General features: G+C 34.5%; 3 protein-coding genes across 4 annotated transcripts in view; 1 reads left to right on the top strand and 2 right to left on the bottom strand.

Annotated features, from left to right (window-relative positions):
- Positions 1–4,408, top strand: part of LOC106773296 — an 8,188-nt gene extending 3,780 nt beyond the window's left edge. Inside the window, exons 3-4 of the mRNA XM_022785904.1 lie at positions 5–2,993; positions 3,118–4,408. Of these exons, the coding sequence (XP_022641625.1) occupies positions 5–2,993; positions 3,118–4,207 (4,079 nt within the window). The 3' untranslated portion in view covers positions 4,208–4,408. The remainder of the gene's footprint in view (positions 1–4; positions 2,994–3,117) is intronic.
- A 4,855-nt stretch (positions 4,409–9,263) lies between these two features.
- LOC111242482 lies at positions 9,264–10,019 on the bottom strand. Its single transcript, XM_022785905.1, has one exon. The coding sequence runs from the start codon at positions 9,993–9,995 to the stop codon at positions 9,264–9,266; it is 732 nt and encodes a 243-aa protein (XP_022641626.1). The 5' UTR covers positions 9,996–10,019.
- A 773-nt stretch (positions 10,020–10,792) lies between these two features.
- LOC106773843 (probable linoleate 9S-lipoxygenase 5) lies at positions 10,793–18,501 on the bottom strand. 2 transcript variants are annotated; one of them, XM_014660600.2, is made up of 9 exons: positions 18,220–18,501; positions 17,720–18,003; positions 16,760–16,979; positions 15,901–16,242; positions 15,573–15,658; positions 14,500–14,589; positions 13,442–13,740; positions 12,715–12,978; positions 10,793–11,746 (listed from the first exon to the last, which is right to left on the bottom strand). In XM_014660600.2, exons 1-9 carry the CDS (start codon positions 18,437–18,439, stop codon positions 10,969–10,971), a joined length of 2,583 nt encoding a protein of 860 aa, XP_014516086.1. In that variant the 5' UTR covers positions 18,440–18,501; the 3' UTR covers positions 10,793–10,968. The 2 variants fall into 2 exon arrangements, with proteins under 2 accessions (XP_014516086.1, XP_022641800.1); XM_022786079.1 differs by having other exon boundaries at positions 16,739–16,979.
- Between the last annotated feature and the right edge of the window lie 3,077 nt (positions 18,502–21,578).

The raw sequence follows: 21,578 nt of genomic DNA on the forward strand, positions 1-21,578 counted from the left end.
GCAGATTTTGTTCTGGCTTCATCAAGGGAAACAATTCTCTTGGACAACAAGTGGAATCAAGGGATACTAGAATGTGTTCCATCAGCTTTTATGGATGCATTCANAACNCTTGTTATAGGAGCTTCANATGAAGCTCCAATATNCAGTTTGNCACCCATCTTCAGGTTCCTTCCCATTGATANTTCTCCTTTTGAAAAGTTNAATCANGTGAGGGAGAAAATCAAANAAAAANTTCTTGGAGAAAACATTGTTCCTGTTGAGACATACAANGAGCAGAANCANTTCTATANGCCGTGTGAAGTTAGCAGGCTNCTNCCAGAATTCTGGGACATTTTGACTGATGCTCGGGAAGAAAGAGTATACNTNNATAATCTGTCATCACACAATGAAAGAAAAATCTTGAGTTCTTCATTTGATAGAACTGAGTATGATCNCNTTCTCAGCTTTCTNGNGNTAAAACAAGTNGGCACTGATTGGTATGCAAAGTGCATCCAGAGTTCTAATCTAGTGGATGAAGCATCAGAAGNTCTTTATCTGAAGCTTTTACTGTTTATTGCTAAAAACTGGTCAATATTCACAGGCTCCAATATGATGGACATTNCATTAATNAANTATGTGAATTCTGATAATAAATTGTCCCATTTTACTCTTCGTCAATGCAGCAGCCANCCTGGGGCCAAGCAAGTAGTCCTAGCAGATCCAAGTNCGTNTTCTCNTTGCTCTTGGATGATTGATTGGAACANTGAATTTTNNTGCAAAACCTCNCGATTCTTTATGCCGCAAGNCACACANNAAGCCATCTNTNAGTCACCANGCAGGCAGACNTTGTTGNAATGGCTAGAAAANCNAGTTAGTGTCGCTACTGTGAATATGCACACTTTTGCACGAGTCCTTTGTAGTTCTATAAATAATGACTCAAAGCTTGCNGTTAAATATGTCCATTTCTTATACCANTCNTTCTCNAAGAGATATTTATCAAGTAGTGNGGTTCAAGGTTTGTGTAGTTCAATGCCACTTGTGGACAAGTATGGTNNTGTGATTGGANGCAGAAAAGGGGTTCTTGTNCCTGCAAGTGGGAGCAAATGGGCAGAGTTGATTGTATCTAATCCATGGANAAANCNGGANTATGTTGAGCTGGGAAAGGAGTACTTGCATNCATTGGATTGTGCAGGCCAACATACAGGGTATGGGNANCTCATAGAATTCCTGAAAAANTNTGCTNATGCTTCTGATATACCTAATATATATCCCCCAAATGCTGGTTTTTCNTCTGTGGAAACNCCACTCACNAAAAAAAATGCCCTTTTGCTTCTGGATTGGATTCGAAATCTGAAGCNTANGGGTGGGAATNTGCCAGATAAGTTCTTGAAATGCATAAANGAAGGAAGCTGGCTTAAAGTTACNGTCAATGATTGGAGACCACCTTCGNAGTCATTTTTAATTNGCTCATCATTAGGAAGAATTTTGCAGAGNGGTTCTNTTCTTGTTGACATTCCNCTNATTGATGAGGGCTTTTATGNGAATCAAATATCAGNGTACGAGGAAGAGTTGAAAACAATTGGGGTGATGTTCAGCTGTGAGGAAGCGNGTGGATTCATTGGAAGAGAGCTAATGTCGCGNGCAGCTTCTTTCACTTTAANCAGAAATCATATNCTTTTNATGCTTGAATTCATCCAATATCTGAGGCAAAATTATCTTCCCTTAGANNAGTTTGTCAACTGCATCAGAGAGGGAAGTTGGCTACNNACATCTCATGGTCTAAGGNGTCCTATAGGATCNGTATTGTATGATTCANACTGGCTNGTTGCNTCTCAAGTTAGTTCNATCCCTTTCATTNATAAGGATTNTTTTGGTANGGANATNTATAAGTTCAAAGAGGAGTTGAAGTTGNTGGGTGTGGTNGTTGGNTTTGATGAAAACTATCAAGTGGTCATTGACCATTTAAAATCATCCTCAGATTTGGCNAATTTGACANCTGAGGCNNTTGTTTTGTTAATGGAATGTATANAATTNNNGCGTGGCTCTAGTAAACNCATAAATTCACTCAAGGGAGCAANGTGCTTGAAGACANTCATGGGTTTCAAAACTCCTTCTGAATGTTTCTTGCGTGACCCTCTNTGGGGCTGCATTTTGGAGGTATTCGATGGTCTTCCTNTAATAGATCATCAATTCTATGGAGAGNAAATTTTCTCTTACAAGGANGAACTAAAGCACATAGGGGTGGTTATTCACTTNGATGAGGCNATCAAAAAGTTTGCTNATCTCTTCAAACAGAAGGCATCAAAAGCTTCATTTAACCAACATAANGTTAAGTCATTTCTTTCATGTTGTAGGGTGCTTGAGGGAACTGAATACAAATTTCCTCNTGAATTTTNTAANATCATTCGTNCTGAGAAATGGTTGCAGACCAGGGATGGTGGTTATAGGTCTCCAANAGCATGCATTTTATATGGTCCAGAGTGGAAAGCTATCTCTTCNATAGCTTCTTGTCTCCCTTTCATTGATGACAGTGANAAATGCTATGGTGAGGGAATACATGAATACAAGAAAGAGCTGAAGAGCANTGGTGTTGTTACCGAAGTAAAAGACGGGGTGAAGTTTGTGTTNAAATGTTTGAATTTTCCTTCAGATCNCTCCACNATTACTNCNGAAAGTGTTNTTTCCTTGCTGGAATGCATCCGCGTTAAAATGNATGTGGGTGTTTNCGAAATTGAAGATGANCTAAAAAACAGATTGTCTGGAAATTGGTTGAAAACACATGCTGGTTATAGGTCTCCAGATAACTGTTTGTTGTTTGACTCCAAGTGGAATACGTACCTCAAGCCAACAGATGGGCCTTTCATTGATGAAAATTTTCATGGACCTGAAATTGCATCATACAAGAAAGAACTCAATGCAATTGGAGTAACCATTGACGTTGAGAAAGGGTGCCCCTTGATTTCTAATCACCTTAACAATCTCTCTGATTATGACACCATTGTGAAAACATATGGGTACATCCTTTTTCTCTCAAGAAGATTATTCCTCTTTTTCTACATTCTTTTCAAAATTTTAAGCCTATGATGGTATCTATGATTCATTTTTTTCTAATTATTACAACCTTGTGCATGTGTATAGGTATTTGAGCGAATTCAAGTGGAAATTTGAAGATAAAGCTGCCAGAAAAATTTGGATTCCAGAAAGTGCTAAGTGGGTCAGTTCTGAACAATGCGTCATGCATGACAAGGATAATCTTTTTGGTTCAAAATTTTATGTATTGGATAAAGTGTATGAAAAGAAAATTCTTCCATTTTTCTCCTTTGCCTTGGAAGTCCGTAGCNTGCCCTCCCTTGATGATTACATCAATATTTGGAACGATTGGGAGAGTTCAGTGGAAGAGTTGTCACCTGACCAATGTTTTAAGTTCTGGTGGTTTATGTTCAATCATTTGTCCACAATATCTGAGAAGAAACTAGCTAATTGCTTGGTGAAACTGCCTGCAACATCTGGCAACAATNAAATATTTTTGTTAAACAAGAATGATGTTTTCATTGCTGATAACCTTCATATGAAGAAGCTTTTTGAGCAGGAGAAAGTCTTTGTCTGGTATCCTCAGAACTTGGCACCATTGACCAGGTGTGAGTGGTTTAACATGTACAGAAAAATCGGTGCTCGAAATATCTCTGAATCTATTAGCATGGAAGAGTCATCCTTGATCGACGGTGTTGAACTCAAAAAAGTTGATCCTGGTCATATTTGTAATGTGAAGGTGTTGGCTAAGCTTATTCTTGGTTTCCTTTCTTCTTCTAGTCTTAAAATGGAACCAAGCAAGAGACATGAAGCTGTTCAAGATCTGCTGAAAGTGAGTTTCTTTGAGACAAACGGTGCAGTCACTGCAAGTTATACTCTGTCTTTATCATCAGGGGACAATATTATCAAAAAGGCAAACAGAATGGTACGGTGGCAAAGACAAAGCTCCAAGTTTTTCACCCAAATGAACTGGCAAAGTGAAGATGCAAGTCTGCTAAAATATGCTACATATTTTTCAGAAGCCATATCAGAGGGTGTTTTGCAAGAGCATCATGACCATGTTCCTGAGCTTGCTAAGCTCATCAGATTGGCTTTTCTTCTGAAATTCAACAGTGGGGAAATTGAATTTCTGATGGAGTCCAACAACTTGCACTGTGAGGATGAGGCCTTCCTCAGTTCTGCCTTCCCATCAAACTAAGCTTTTCTAGTTTTAAATGTTTTATATGCACTTTCATAAGTTATGTTTGACTATGTTTTATTTCCTTGTCTAAGTAGCGTGTGATTACTTAAATGATCAGTTAAGTTTGGTATTGGCTGTTAAAATCTGTGTCCATATTCTCATGCTATGTTTCTACTTAAATCTGAAATTATCAGTGCTGAATTCATAACAAACTATGAAAACTTGTTTATTTGTAGTAAACTGGGGTAGTCAAAGGAGAAATGAAGAAAATGATATTATGGAACATAGCCATGCTGGTTGAGCAATTGTTTCCTAAACGTGATAAATAAAATTGATCTTACTATAGAAAACACTCTTGTTAGAAATGAAACTCACTTGTTGTAGTGAACATAAGTAGTTGAAGCTTATGAATTTTATGATTATTTCTGAAAATTTTCAAGATAGCCATTCCAAGTCAAATGGCATTTAGTTCCTATTCGGTATACATCTAAATAAGTTTTCATTCATACATGATAAAATATACCAATATTTAACACTTATCATTTTACGAAGACTGGTTATACTATAACCATTATCAACTTGGTAATTCGTCTATCAGATTGTCTACATCTAGACTCTAGCAAGTCAAAGTCTTCACATCAATCTTTGTAGCATTACGACTACTTCTATACGGACGTTAAATTGTATTGTTTCTTTTTTAAGAGATTTGAAGGTGATTAAGAATGAATTTGAAAGTAAAATTAAAATTTGTGTAAGATTTTATTAATATGATAGATTAAAAAGATATTTTAATGATTAAAAAATAAATATTATTAAATTATCCTTAATGGTGATAATATATAAAATTATATTTAGTAATGATATTTTTTTTGGTAAAAATTATTTTAAATAGTAGAATAAAAAATAATAAATATTAATACAATATTTATTTGTTTAGTTGATTGAAAGTTTTTTGTTCAAATAATATTTTCTTAGAATATAATACGAATAAAAAAATTAAAAGTCATAACTATATTTGACTAAAGCTATATGAATTAAAAGTAATACTTTTTAACAAGAATAAAAGTGGCTTTTCAAGTGAATTACCCTCAAATCTGAGGTGGATAGCGAAGATTGAGTAAATGATGAAACACACAAACCCTCTTCTTTCTTCGCTTCAAAATTCTTTAAAGCAAACATAAATGGAATCGAAAATCCATCAGTGTCAATGACTATGAACACTACATCAACCCGAAGGTAACAAAGCCTTTATAATACGCTTTTTGAATCCTATATAACAAGATTAAGATTAAAAAAGAAGGGCGTTGCTACCTCCACTACCCCACTTGTTCCCTCCACCTTTCCATTTCCTCTTTTACCTTTCACTATATTTTTTTATTTCTATTTTATCTTTTTAACAAAATTCATTTTAGATTAAAATTTTATAATTTTTACGTACTCCATCACATAATCTATTATTGATTCTCTTTAACTCTTTTAGGTTTATGTTTTCATTCTTACTGCTTCGCTTTTCTTCTCTTTAACGTGAGAGTGTGGTAGAAGGAATTAGTCTCTATTACAAAGTTCAATCATCTTTGTACTTGGAGGTAGAAGTTTAATCATCGTTAATTATCTCTAATCATCTCTACGCTTTGAAGGCGGTTAGAAAATAAATCATATCTCGAGATTATTGAGAGAATATATTGTTGTTATTATTATAGGTGATTTGCAGTAATAATGTTATATTATTATAGAATAATTACAGTAATAATATTACATTATTATAAAATATTTATAGGGATAAAATAGCAGAATTATAGAGTCTCTTTTGTATATATTTCTCATATTTTAAATAGCAGAATTATAGATTCTCTCTTTGTATATATTTATCATATTTTATTCAAAATTAATAAGACAATTTTTTCCCTATTTTCTTTCTTTACAAAGGTAGTCGTGCACTCTGAAAAAAAGGTGCATGAATAACCCTAACCCTAATAATGTTGAAACCTTCATTAAATGAATATGAGCATCCGTCAACGTATGTCAACATCCCTTTAAGGTGAAACGGATGTCAACATCTGTTTAGGCCTGAACGTCTTCTTCCTCCTACGCACACAAAAAACCTCAACAGGAAAAACAGAGCAACAGAAAACCCGCGCACACAGAGAGCAGAAATCAAACACAATCTTAAATACTATATTACATACATTTACAAAAAAACGAAGCAGAAATCAACACAACCTTAAGAAATGAAAGAAACTAACCTCTCGTAGACCAAGAGGCAGAATCGAAACTAAGCAACAACCACCGCGTTGCACTGCCGCACACACCAAAAGCTAAAATCACCACGCACAAAAGGAAGAGAGAACTAGGAGAGTTGGAAAGTTTTAGAAAATGAAACTTGGAGAGGGTGAGAATCCGAGAAGTTTTAGAAAATGAAACTTGGAGTGTGGGGGTGAGAATCAGAGAAGGGGAGGTGGGTTGTTGTGAAAGTCTGATGTGAAAGTGTGACTGAAATAGAAAGTAGAAAGTTAGGATTACTTAGTTAAAGAGGGTTTAAAAAGTAAAAAAAAAAAATAAGAAAAAGTTATTTTTGTAATTAAAAGAAAGTTAAAAATAATTGAGGAAGTGGAGGGTGGAAACGGGGAGGTGGAGGGAGCAACATCCAAAAAAGAATCATTAAGACTTTATTAGCTTGACATAAGGGATTGACACCACTCTCTATCAAAAATCTTAAGACAATGAATTAATGAGTCTTTCATCTTTATATAGTGGTCTACTTTCTCATTTCTATCCAATGAGACTTAGACTCGGATTCCCAACAATGCCCAACAACGTGTTTGAGTATTCCTTGATTGTCTCTGACTCTTTCATTGTTTGTAATTCAAATTCCCTCCTTAGGTTCAACACTTACATGTTTTTTATCCTGTCATATATTTCATATTATTCCTACAAAAATTCCCAATTTCTTGTTGTGACTTAAGGGTCTTGTTGTGACTTAAGGGTCGTAATCTACGTGAAGATCAATGTTGTAACATCAAAAAACAAGGACGACTTTGCTATTTCCTTCTTTCTTTTTCATTTCTTATGAATTTTGATTTGGACCATGATTCTCCGGCAACGGTTGAACTGAAAAGAATAAAAAAGGTATAATGCTACTCTTGCCAACTGAGTACATTTTTTAAATTAAAGAGGCTATTAAATAGCACTCATGTAACAGAATAGATAACAACTAAAAAATAAAAGTGCCTAGAAAGTAGGCATTATTTATGCAGTAACAGAAAGTGCCTACAAATGAGGCATTATTATGTAGAATAAAATATCTCTTCATTCCCTCCCTTAAACTGACTTCCAGCATGTCAGTTTATTTCAATAAATCAACCATTCCCATCTTCTTCATAATCAGAATTTGTGAAAGCGAGTATATTTTCTTTTTTAAGAGCTTCCTCAAATAAAATTGGATCTTCACTTGTGACATCTTGTATTATGTAGGCTATCTCAGCTTCATCTTCTTCACTTAATCCTTCTCCAGTAACAAAGTCTTCCATCCAGCTTGGCTTTCTTCTTTCTCTCCCTTGAATTATGTGTTCTTGTGAATTCATTGTTGCTTCATTTCGAATGACACTTTCATTATGTTCACTATTCGCACCATCACTATCAACTTCAATATTTTCTTCAAATTCATCAATATGTAACTTATCATCATCACCCCACAACAACTCAGTTTCTATTTGCTCTTTATAATTTGGACCCCAATCCCAACTCTTCTCTTCTTCAAATATAACGTCTTTACTAATAACAATCCTCTTTGTCTTAGGATTAAATACAAGGAAAACTTTTATCATCAAGCTTACCTCTTTTTGCCTCTGGTATGTGCACATGAGCCAGGCATCCCCAAACTTGAAGATGGTTTATTGAAGGTTTAATTCCACTCCAAGCTTCTTGTGGAGTGATGTTCCTCACATCATGCGTTGGACATCGATTCAATAAATAAAATGTCCAGTTTACAGCTTCAGGCCAAAATAACTTGGGAACCTTTCTGGCAGAGAGCAAACAACGTACCATATTCATAACAGTTCTGTTTTTGCATTCTGCAACTCCGTTTTGATGCGGTGTATAAGTTGTGGTAAGTTGCCTTTTTATTCCATGTTCTTCACAAAATAGCTTGAACTGAAGAGAGTTAAACTCCCCTCATCTATCCGTTCGTAAGCATTTGATGGATGCTTCAACTTCCTTTTCCACCATTTTCTTGTATGATTTGAAACACTCCAAAGCTTCAGATTTTTCGGAGAGCAAATACACCCAACCTTTACGGCTATAATCATCAACAAAGCTTAAAAAATACCTTTTTCCACTATTTGAAATGGGTTCTATTGGACCGCAAATATCTGCATGTATCANTTCCAAGACCTTGCTAGCGTGCCATTTACTTGTCTTAGGAATTGGATTACGATGTTGTTTGCCAGTGAAGCAGTCAACACACATGATACTAGAGTCGCTGAGTTCAGGCAGCCCATGAACCATTTGTCGTGTTTGTAGTGTCTTCAAGCCTTTGTAGTTTAAGTGGCCAAACCTTTGATGCCAAAGGTAAGTGAGGTCAGAGGAGGTGTGTAGACATTCTTCAATGGGTAGGGTGATAGATCTTTCATTAAAGAGAATGAACATACGGTTGCTGCTCATTTTTGTATATGCGATCAAACCTTTAGACGGATGATAGATTTTGCATGTTCCTTTTTGTATAAGGATAGCAAGGCCTTTTTCTTGTAATTGTCCCATGCTTAACAAATTTTTTTGAAGCTCTGGGACATAGTATACATCATGAANAAGGAAGGTTGTGCCATTAAAAGTCAATCTGACACTTCCTATTCCAAGGACAGTCATCTGAGAGTTGTTTCCACATTTGACAAAATGTTGATCTCCATATGCCAATTCTACAAACATACCTTTATCTTGACACATATGATTAGAACACCCTGAATCCAAAAACCATGCATCACTCCTTTTGGATTCCTTTTCTACAGTAGCCATCAGAAGAAGCTCTTTTGTTTCATCTAACTCTGCATAATTTGCTTCTCCTTTATTCCATAGAGGACATTCATACTGAAAATGTCCCAAGTGGTGGCACAGTGGCTTTTAAAGAAAATTGTCTTCCTCTTCCCCGTCCACGACCACGATATGTTCCTCTTCCTCTTCCTCTACTGCTTTCTGATGTGAGTACTTGTTCATTATCTTGGTAGACCTTTTTAAATTTTTGCTCATGGACTACCAAGGAGCTTTGAAGTTCATCAATAGACATTGTCTCTGTGTCCTTTGACTCTTCGATCGAAACCACGATATAGGTGAAACATGGTGTCAACGTTCGAAGTATTTTTTCAACCACCTTTGAATCAGGCATAAGTTCTCCATTGCTTCTCATTTTGTTTGCCACTGCCATGACTCTAGCAAAATATTCTGTGATGGTTTCTATTTCTGTCATTTCAAGCAACTCAAACTCCCTTCTCAATGCATTGAGCATTGATTTCTTCACACGATCATTTCCTCCATATTTTCTTTTCAAAGAATCCCAAACCATCTGAGATGTGCTCCTATCCAGAATTTGTTCGAAAATTGATCTATCAATGGCCCTGAAGAGGAAATGTTTGACTTTGTGATCTTCAATTCTGGATTTCTCCAACTGCTCTGATTCTTCATTGACTTTGTGATCTTCAATTCTGGATTTCTCCAACTGCTCTGATTCTTCACTAGACAGAATAGTACCCTCCACAGGCTCTTCAACACCATTTTTAATCAGATTCCAGAGACCCTTGGCACATAAAAAATTCTCCATCAATTCACTCCAATGATCATAATGTTGACCGTGAAAGTAAGGAATTTTTGCGGAGAATTTGTCATTATTCATCTTCGTAAGCTGCAGCTTCTGTATCAGGTCCACTAGGAGCTCTGATACCAGTTTGAAAAGAATAAAAAAGGTATAATGCTACTCTTGCAAACTGAGTACATTTATTAAATTAAAGAGGCTATTAAATAGCACTCATGTAACATAATAGATAACAACTAAAAAATAAAAGTGCATAGAAAGTATGCATTATTTATGCAGTAACAGAAAGTGCTTACAAATGAGACATTATTATGTAGAATAAAATATCTCTTCATGAACAAAATAATCTTCTTCCATAGCTTTCAATAAATCCATTCTCTCTAGATAGGATTGCATTTTTACGACCCACATATCATTGTCTTTGTCTTCCCCATTAAAGATAGGATTGCATTTTTACGACCCACGTATCCAGTCCCTCTAAAAGTGTTATTTCTTATTAAATGCAACTTGATTGAAATATATTAAGAAAAAACTAATTAAGAGATCACATCTCCTTATTCTAGCAACCATTGCTAATGACTTAGCTAGAAAATTGGAAATAACTAATCCACTAACAAACAGATAAATTCTACGTCAATCAAATTAACTAATTCAAACTGAAACAAATTTGAAATCTTCCAAAACATATGCAACTAACAAGTCAGTTTTCAACAACTTTAAAGCTACCCACTAGTTCCTTAACCCGTGGAATTGATGTATATCACCAAGAAACAAAACTTAGATGCAGAGTCGGAATTGTTTTTAGTGTTGCTTACCATCAAATTTAGAGTTTTAACCAAAGTTAAAGTTTGCATTAAAGATCTTAGTAAGTTATCAAAATGAAACTTCAATTCTAATGATATAACAACAGCAAAAACGTTTAAAGAAATACACATAAGTTTTATCCATCAACAATGAAAACTTGGTGATGTATAACAAGAAGTCAAATTGATATGCTGTTAGGTATACCCCTTCCTGTGATTCCTCTTTTTGAGGCAGAAGAAGTAGCTGCATCAGGGTAGAGAAGAGTGTACTCAATGTTCGCAGGGCCACGTCTATTCTTAAGCTTAGGATCCCTATTCCTTTGCATGATCCTTGCTTGAATCTCCTTTAGTTCTTGTTTGAACTCAGCAAACCTATTCTGAATCACTTCATTGTCTATCCACCCTGGTGATTGCTGGCACCCCAAGTAGACCTCATCACAAGTGTGACTTGAGAGAACATTCACCAATGCCACTGCAAGACTCATCTCAAACCTATCAGGAAGCATCTTGAGGAAAAACTTATCTGGGTCCTTGAGGAACTCACCAAACTCCACTGTCCCTTCTAGAGGAACAAATTTCCTGCATAGTGTGGGGCGGTTTGGAGGGTAGCCACTGTATGCATATTGGCCATAGTTTAGAGATGCATGTTTGGCAGAAGCAATCCATATGAGGATTGTTAGTGTCTCCACAAGGTTTGAGAGTGTTGTCATTTGGTTCCACCATGTGTCATTGTGTTTGTCACCATGGCCTTGAGTTCTAATCTCTGACCACCAGGCTTGCAGTTCAACATCACCCTCAATGGCCTCGTTGTCTTTGTAGAAGAATGAGCAAAAGTCTTTGACCCATTCTTTGATGGCTACCCATATTTCAAGTCCATCAGTGGCATAGGGATAGTCCATGAGCAGAAGCTGAATCCCTGTGGGGTTATTCATGTCTGGATCTTGTACAGCCATGCCCCTGCAAAATTAGTTGCTGTTAGATTAGCTCATGCATTAAGGTGAAAGTAATGGAATCTCAGTATATTCCCATCCGGATTAAACTATTCACCAGTTTTATGTTCTAGTCTATATATGAGAAAACTGTAAGTTTTAGTTCCTCTACATTATGCATAAAAGTTGAGTTTTCACCCTAGTTGTTAGCACCAAAGAAAACTTTATGGCAATGTAAAACTGCTACAAGAAATGTTGGAGAGACAATGACACAACTACAGGGACCAAGTGAATCGTTTAACCTTCTTTATACATTTTTATGCCTCTTTTAGGTTAAATGAGTCATCTGGATTTTGTTAATGATACTCATTTAAGAGTCAGTCCTTCTATATAAGAAACTTAAGTTTTAGTTCCTGAAAGGACATATACTTTAGGGACTAGGACTTAGAAAACACAGTGCAACAAAACGGACCAATGTATACTTATAAGGATACATAAGGACTAAAACTTGGGTATTATTTTACACAAGGTTTGATTTGTACAACAGTGTCTCGTACAGTGAGTGTTGTTAATTTATATTTTTTAACTATCATTTAAATACTTGATACATCTGCAATTTTCTATTTTGTTTGTAAGATTGGTTAAAGTTTTCTTGTGTTAAAAAAGGTAGATGTAGGTGATGCTTAGTCATAAATGGCTGTTTTCTTTGCACAATTAGAGGTTTCACAATTTTTCTAGTTAAATTCTTGCTACAAGATTACAAAACTCACAGAACTAAGATAAGATTTACATCCACTTATATACTATAATTTATTGGAAGTCTTACATCGGCTAGTGATAAAGCTAGTTTAGAGTATATAAATGGATGCAAACCTCACTTTACAAGTTGGTTTTGTGAAGTTAAGTTAGGCTTAAAATCTATTTCTTAACATAATTGGTCTTATATCTGGTTGATGTGTGTTCATAAACCATTCTTAACGAAGGTTTGTAATGTACCTTTTGAGTAGATCAGCTGGGAGTGCTTGGTCAATGAATCTCCATTCTTTATAGAGATCACATGAGATCTGCATACAGATTTCACCTGGAAATAAGATTCTCTCGAGAATTCCTCCGGAGTTTATAAGGATGAGTCTTGCCAAGGCATTTATGTGCATGGTATCTTTAAAATGAGGATTCAACAACCTATGGATTGGATGCATAACACTTAGCCTTCTTTTGGTGGCAATGATAAATGGTTCAACAACTGCATGGGTGCATAACCTGCATATAAGTTTTCATTGCATGATACTTAAATTCCAAACCAAAGGTGATAACAGAATAAGTGTACTACTGAATTTCTTTGTAGTTCATTATTTTCTCAAATAAAACTATATTTCTTTTGCATTTGAAAGCAAATGTTTCCACAACATACAAAGAATCACTGTATTTAATTTCACTGACATACTTGAAATATTCATAGGGATTGTTCTTATGCGTAAAAGAATCAACAGGAATTCTAGAAACCATTATTGGAAAAGAACAAGGATTCTTAAAACATGATTATTGACTTATATTCTTTACAAACTTAATCATATTTTTTCTTATCTCTGTCACATGATTTGACATTTTGAGGTGATGCAGAAAAAAAAAGTACAGAAATTAGTGTGCAACAGATTACTTTCATGAATCTATGCAGAGTGAAAATTTAGTTAGTAACTGTGATTGCAGAAAGATTTCAACTCACCAATGGCTAATTAGTTGATGATAAACGGAATCATTAGCCAATACATGAGCTTTGGCAAGCTGCCAAAGTGCTGCTTGTGTTCCCTGTTTGGCTGGAAGAAAAACCCTATGGATTTCAAGGTGAGGAGATGGACCTGGCAAGCTAAGTTCTATTGCCAATGGCTTAAGCATGCCATCAGTCCTTAAGAATAGAAGGGTCCTTGATGCATAAGCACATACCCCATTTGCGTTTATTCTGTTCAAATATGGAATAAGGTAGTCATGGTGGTCCAGCATGAAAATTCTTCCCTGCTCCATTGCCTACACAATTTTGCAAGGAAAGAGGACAAGAAAGAAATAACACTTAAATTTAGCCAATAAAAGTTTAGCCAAGTTGTTTTAAATTTGTTTGCTTCATTAACTACTATAAATATAATGAACAAATCTTATATACAGTACTACAGTTACTGCAAGTATTCTCTCATTAGATTTGGTGTTTCATCTTGGTAATCTGAGTAACAAATAAGTCCTTTAAATGTCATCATATACAACTGAGGTGAAGCTTCAAATGTGATTAGAGAACAACACTAACAGTACCAACAGGAGCAATAGTATCTAAGTTTTCTTCTATTATACTTGCATGGAGTAGAATAATACTATGTTTATCATTTGTGTTAAAAATTCAAGATGAGTTGGAAGTTCCACATTAGCTAAAAATAAATAAGAAGAGTAGAAGAACTATAAACCTATCACTTTAAAGTTTTAGGTTGAAAGTAATGTTCTAGTCTCTTATATGGATTTGTTCATGTTTCATAATGATACCGTGTTTCATTAAGGAAGTCTTCTCTTCATATGACATAAAATGATTGTTGTGGCAAATATCTGAACTATGATACTTATTGTTTGAAAAGAGCTTAAGTTTTACAAATTGCATTTTAATTTTCTAATTTATTAGCTCATGAAAGGTTAACGAAAGTAAATAAGAATTGTGACTAAAACCTTATTAGTATCTTCCAAAAGAAGTAACAAAAAACAAGTTTATTTTCTCAATGCCAAAGCCTCATGACTTTGGTTACTTACCTGAGAAAGTGTCCATCCTTCTAGCTTCTGTTCTATGATTGATTTCTTTATTGAACTCTGTATTCCATATTTGTTCTGAGGTGGGAATGTCTGAAAGGAAAATTGAAACCAACAATAATGAGGCCAAAAATGTGAGTTTGAATATCATTTTCATTACACAGATATAGAACTAACAATTTTACCAAGGCATAGTTACTGTAAGTGTGACCAACATGCTAAAGCTGAACTTAAATTCATTCTATATTTCTTGGAAACTATATACAGTCTACAAATTTGATTTGACAACTTTGGCTGGTCTACACATGAGAACAAGCACAGTTCAGAGTATTTGCCATTTGGTCCTAGGAATATTCTTTAACTGCGACAGATTATTTGCAACAGAGTATTAAAAGGTTCAAAAGATACAAAGTCAAGAAAAGGTGGTTTCAATTAGAACATGAACTGAGCAAGTTGAGCAATGCTGTAAAAAAATTGAAAATCATTCTATAACTTTTGACAAAATATTCTAAACATCACATAACTTTACGGTAAATGACAATCTATGATTAGGTGGCAATGTAAAAAACCTTTTCACTCTCAATTTCTATTTGAGTTAAAGATATTTTATGTTTCCACTGTAAGAAACAATGTTTTTCTTTTAAGTATCTACTATAAGGTCCATCAATTGTTTTGTGACATATGTTAGGTGGGTCAAGTCACAATCAAATCATGATACTTTATTTGTTATTTTCTTCCAATAGAACTTGACCATCAATATAGCTTTTAACTTAGTTTTAAAAGTGTTCGATCCAACAATTGGTATTACAATTGTAGTCACAAATTTGATTTCTAATAGACGGAGTCATAATTGAAGAGTTTGATTCTTAGTAGGACAATTGGCTTAGAGAGATTGTTGCGGGATTCATCAATTGTCCTGTAGCATAACCCAGGTTGGCCAAGTCACAAACAAATTGTGGAACTTGGACTACTAAGTTGTTAACACCCCAAGAATTGAATAGGAGATTTGCAACACTTTATACATCATAAAACATAGCAGATTGCTCTAAATCCTAGTTCATATGTGTATTAAGTACCGTTAAGCATTGTATTCTGGTGGGGTGAGTTCCTGCAAGCATTTGTCTTCCAAACTCTATATCATCTTTCCAAGCCAATTCATTTTCTGGAGAGCAAAAGATCACACAAAACAATGTCATGAAACAACTTAGCATAACTAGTAATATCTTTGACAAATTCAATGTAAGGATAAAACTCTTGAAATTTAACTAGGTTACAAATTTCCTGATATGTTACTTTTCAATCTAAGATTTATTTACCATACAAACCGATCTCTTAAATCAACTGACACTGTAACCAGCTAACTGAAATATTATATACAAATAAAGGGTATCAAGATTTCTTTACCGGATATGATTTGAGGGATAGGCAATTGTCCATGATTTTCCTTGTTTGCAATAGTTATTTCCTTCAAGTACGCAACAGGTATCAGTTTCTTTAAGTTGTCTTTCATCCACCCCTCTATTATTTGGCTCCTATTGCTAGAAAACATCTCAAGTAACTCTTCGAATGATTGAAAGTTTGCAGAATTTCTCTGTGGTAATAATTCTGCCTTTGGTGACAAAAAATGTACCATAGCATGGACACAACTTGATTTCAACTCCTTCAATTTATTGGGGGCAAATCTCTCATCTGATGGAACATATATGCCAAAGTTCATTGGTTGTGGCCGGCTCTCACTAGATGGACCTAAAATTTTCCATAGACACGTGAAAATAGAAATGAGAATCAACTCAAAATGCTACTAGTTTATATTGGAGACACAATTTAACACATACCCTTTAATTTCAAAGGACTATTTTCTTATTTAGGCTCATTTTTCCAGTGAGGTCCTCCAATCACAAATGCAAGGCATAGAGTACCAAAGCAGGTAATGAAAAACTTGAAAGGTTAAAACTAGTATGTAAATGTTAAGAAGTAGACTTTAAACCTAAATCAATTTTATAAAATCAGCTTGTAAAATGAGGTTTGCATTCATTTATATTTTAGTCAATGCACACAACCGCCATTCAGAAGTAAGAAAGTAACAGTGTGGCATCCACCCTTGATTCAGCAATACCTTGTAAGGCTTAACTAACCTTAAACCAAGTGTATTAAAGCATGTTATTAAGCTGAAATTCCAATGGTTCATGCCAATTTAGGTTTCTACGTTGAACTGAATTTAAAAGGAAAGTAAAATAAATACTTGCTGTACTTTGTTTTCGACCTGTTCTTCCTCTACGTGGATATGGAAACAACTTTGTGCCACCAAGGACTGGTCTAAGGTGTTCAGGACCTTTTTCAGGATCGCCAAGATCGTTATAGAAGTCGTAGTCATAGATTCTATCCCATTCCTTTCTTTCTCCCATTCCATTACCCCTCAATATATCAAGCTCTTCCTTTCTTAGCTCCACTAATGCTCTTGGCGTTTGACTTGGAAGATAACACTGTCATAACCACAAAGTTATGCAATTTCATGTAACATAAAATTGCCAATATCAGGAAAAGAAGATTAAACTAATCATTTGGTCCTACAACTGTGCATGAAAATATGTTTTAGTCACTACAAGACTCCTTTTTGGACACTAAAACTTTAGAGACTTAGCACTTAATCAGACAAGTTTCTGCATATTCTAAAATTACCTTATGCACAAGCTAATTTTAGCATACAGAGAAACTTATTTCACTTTTTTTTTAAGAGTGCTTATGGACTAACTTGTCCAAACATACCCTAGTGCCTAATTGACTGTCTTTTGGTTATAAAAACGGTTTTCTGAAACAACTTCACACTACTTAGCAGTTAATATTTCATTCAGAATCTATTATGTTTAGAAAATTGTTCCCAACAAAGTTTTCCGAAACCAAAAAACAGAAACAATTGGGAAATGTTTTCTCATATTGTTTTGTTTACATCTTGAGGAATCTCTAACTCAACTACATACCATGCTCTTTGCCTAACACCTTTGAGCAACGGTTTTGCAACCTTGTTTAGTTACATGTTGAATACTTCAAAAATATTGAAAATATAAATCAACACACCCTTAGTAATATCAGTACCTATATGTACTGATAAGGACATATAAGGATAAAAGCTCAAGGTCTTTTTTTCATATAGGGACTAGTTCTAAGTAGTGTCACTTATATGATCCAAATGATTAACTTGATGAGAGAATAATATAAAACATACTCTATTTGAGAAGAAGAGCCTATCAGATTTGGTCTTCTTCATTGGATATATCCATGAATTGATATCATAGTGAATGGTGCGGTTGCTGGAAGTCTCAATAGATGCAGACTGAAGGAAGAACTTCTTCTTGTACTTGTTTTGAATAACAAAAGCTCTTGGAGTTCCAAAATTTGAGTCAACATGTATCTTAATTTTATATATCGTGGTATGTGCATCATGACAGTGTTTCATGCTCTCACCTTGTTTGAAATGTGCTTTCTCGCTCAATTTCCCTTTACCAGTCTCTGTCCAGTGCGACACAAAGTTGTAAACATAATATGTTCCCTATATCAAAACATATCTTACAAATATAGTAAACCATGTAATTCAAACAAGTTCTAGTAAAGAAAAAATAGTAAGTAAAAAGTTATAATCTAGTATTTTCAAAAACTCTTTCATAAAGACTATTCCTTTTGAAAAAGATTGTGCACCAATGTTATCTGCATAGAAGGTGCACTTACCAGGATCAACATCAGTTCCACTGTAAATCTGGACAGAAATAAACTTTCCAGGAATTGATTTGCTTTGGTTGTGTATGATCACGAACTTCCCTTTGAGAGTTAATTGTTGGGTAGCTTGGCATATAGGATTTAAGTTATTGACAATTTTGGTTGTGACTGATGAAGAGTGCCATTTGGGCACACTACTTGAAGCCATTTTTTGCATTTCATCGATACTCATACTTCCTTCTTACTTTGATGCTGTTTCTTACTCTTTGTTTCTGATAAAAATCTGCAATAATAGCTTCTGTATGAGCTATAGTAATCATATTATGATACTAGTTTATTTCTGTTCAAATTCTTGCCTTCTTTTCAGTGACATAGCATCTGATACGTTACTTTTGTCTTACCATGTGGTTTTCTTGTGACTGTGAAAATGGCACCAACTAGATTCTTAGAAATTATTGTATCGGTGTGAGTTGGCAATGGTAACTACATGCAACATTGTTTTTATTTCGTTACAGTGGAATTAAACATTGTTCTCAATATTTTTTTTTATGAATATTCATATTGTAAAAAAGTATTTCATAAAATGCTTATTCTTGACTTCTAATACCTATAAAAAAATATTTTTGATTGTTGCTATTTTACTCTAGTTTCCATGAATAGTATTTTTAATTTTTATTTTTTTTTGCCTACAACATATAGACAGTTATCTTTTAGTCCCTATCAAAGAATTTTCAAAAGGGCTAATTTAAAATGAACAAAATCTTATACACAAAAGCCTAAAATATATTAAATGAACTCAAACGAAAATTTTTCTCTAGTTAAATCTTAAATAAAAAAAGTTTTAGAAATTAAAAATATATATATATTTTGAGGGTTAAAATATTTTTAAAGTGTTTAATTTTTCTACATTTTTTTTATTTTGAAACTTTTTTTCAGTCGTGTTTCCCTCTACTTGACATTGACAGTTTCATAATTCAGAGTTTTCACCTAGTTTTATTTATAAAAAAAAATGTTCTGGAAGGTTATAAAAAAACTATATTTAATTTGACTTTGGGTTTAACTTTTATATATCAAAATAAAGTAAAAATTAACTTTATTTATTTGTTGCAAAGCTATTTGTACCATTTCCACTACGGCAAGACTAGAAGTTTTATTTGGAAAGTTTTAAACTTTATAAGTTTTCATTATTATGATTCTGAAAACAATATTTCCTAAAAGACTTTAAAGATTGTCGCTTTAGTGATAATAAATTTGTTACGAAGTGTTTTGAGGTGAATAGTTAAGAGATACGATCACTAGTATAAAAAAAATTTGAACGTGGATATCAAAAACGAAAAATGTCAACTATATTGTTGTAAATAATTGTTCATGGGACATCACAAAATATCACATTCTGACGTGATATAACCAATTAATTTGTTGGAAAAAAATAAAATTCTTATGTCAATTAACATTGGAGTTCTCCTTTCCAAACGTTATATTGTCACACGAATCAACTCTTTTGGAATCTCATTCACTAAAGTTTTTCTTTCCTAAAAAGCTTTCAAAACTTTTATAACCTCCAAACCACTAGTCACTGAATTTCAAACAGCTCATTCATGTTCACAAAATATAGGTTAAAACCACTCAGTCGTCCATGTTTTCGTAAGGTCTTTCCATTTTGGTCTCGTTCTTATAAAACTTCTCAATTAGGTCCTTAAAAGTGTCAATTTCGTTGAAATTAACCCTTGCCGTTAAATTTTGTTAACGGAGTTAGAATTGTGGACAGGTGGTGCACTGACATGTTAGATGATTTTGTAGGAGGTGAAACGTGGTACTCTTAGAGTAAATCCAGACTAACGTGTTAAATAATTATGGTTTGTCAAACACTGCATCTTCTCAAATTCACAACCACCAAACTCTTACCCATTTAACGATGATACATTCTCCATGATTCTCCGATCAACATTTTATGATAATTGGGTATATACCGATTCAAAACCACAACCACCACAATTGCAATTACATTTTCTCATCTCTTATCCTTCTCTCTCTATCTCCATATATAAACAAAGCACAACCCTGATCCCCTTCCTCATCACCGCCACCAAAACCACCGTCCTCTCTCAACTTCCCTTCAATTCCCTTTTGGGTTTTGCAAATCGGTTCATTAGGTCTTCAAATCTATCAACTTTTCCTCCGATTAACGCGAAACGAGAGAAAGGGGAGAAGGAGTAGAAAGAGAAGACGGATCGATTTTGATTTCGGATTTTGGGGGTGTGTGGGGTTAAAACCCGGGGTTGTAGCTCTGTTTGATGGACTTTGGATTTTTCTCATCTGTGTATTTTTGTGGTGTTTTGGGGACAGGTGCGAGGTTGCCTTCATATGCTTTGAAGAGGGTTGACAAGGTCATTGAAAAGGAGTTGCCTTTTTTCAAGCTCGATGTTTTTTTTTTTAATGTTGTTTTTCTTTTCCTTGTTTGTAGTTGTTTCATGATTTTTTTTAAGTATTTTGAGTTTGGTGGTGTAATGGGAAGAACGCATGCAGATAGGGCTTTTCTGTTATGATGTCATAGCCTGTGAGACCCTGGTGGAGGAGAAAAGGACCATGTACTGTGATTTATGGGTTTCCTTTTGCAGGCTTTATTCATAAGGAAAAAGATGAAGTTTACGTTTGAGAATGAAATTTGTGATTGGGGTTTTAGGGTTCTTCCTAATGAGGTTTCACAGTTTATGATGAAGATGAAGACGAAGATAATGACGATGAGGATGGTAGGTTCTGTTTTGGATTTGGTTATTTTTGTTCGGTTGTTGTAGAATGAAAAATATTGTTAATGTTCACATTGAACTCGAAGCGAAAAAATTCAGAGATACATGCGAACGTTTGTGTTTTAGGGTTGGTCTGAGGAAGAAGATGAACTCGCAGCGATGAACTCCCACCCTAATCCCCTTTTTAATTTCAATTTATCAATTAATCACGCCACGTACCACTCAGTTTTTCTGCCACGTTTCCCATGATTTTTAATGGTTGACACGTCCTCCATCCAACTCTGCCCTAATTTAACACCGTTACTTAATTTTAACGGTAGGGGTTAATTTCAACGAAATTGACACTTTTAAGGACCCAATTGGGAAGTTTTATAAGAACGGGACCAAAATGGGAAGACCTTACGAACACAGGGACGCCTAAGTGGTTTTAACCCAAAATATATGTTTTTCTTGCTTGTAGACTTTTCACATTTATGCATAGGTTTTGTGATCATGAAGAAGCTATTTGAAATCCTCGAATCATTTAGACGATGAAAAAATGTGAATTTAGACGTTATATAGTTGCAGGAATTACACACACAAGAATGACACACCTAGGCTGTCAATGGAGCAATTCGACGTCGA

The sequence above is a fragment of the Vigna radiata genome, chromosome 9 (genome assembly GCF_000741045.1).
Source record: "Vigna radiata var. radiata cultivar VC1973A chromosome 9, Vradiata_ver6, whole genome shotgun sequence".
In the NCBI taxonomy this organism is placed as follows: domain Eukaryota; kingdom Viridiplantae; phylum Streptophyta; class Magnoliopsida; order Fabales; family Fabaceae; genus Vigna; species Vigna radiata.

What these genes read in the sequence shown, in the direction of transcription:
- LOC111242482 (XM_022785905.1), bottom strand. Translation starts at nt 9,995, where the DNA reads ATGGAGAATTTTTTATGTGCCAAGGGTCTCTGGAATCTGATTAAAAAT.
- LOC106773843 (XM_022786079.1), bottom strand. Translation starts at nt 18,439, where the DNA reads ATGAGTATCGATGAAATGCAAAAAATGGCTTCAAGTAGTGTGCCCAAA. An exon ending in TGGAACTGATGTTGATCCTG is followed by an intron (nt 18,004 to 18,219) that starts GTAAGTGCACCT and finishes CGCACTGGACAG; the next exon opens with AGACTGGTAAAGGGAAATTG. An exon ending in CCAGCTGATCTACTCAAAAG is followed by an intron (nt 11,747 to 12,714) that starts GTACATTACAAA and finishes CTAATTTTGCAG; the next exon opens with GGGCATGGCTGTACAAGATC.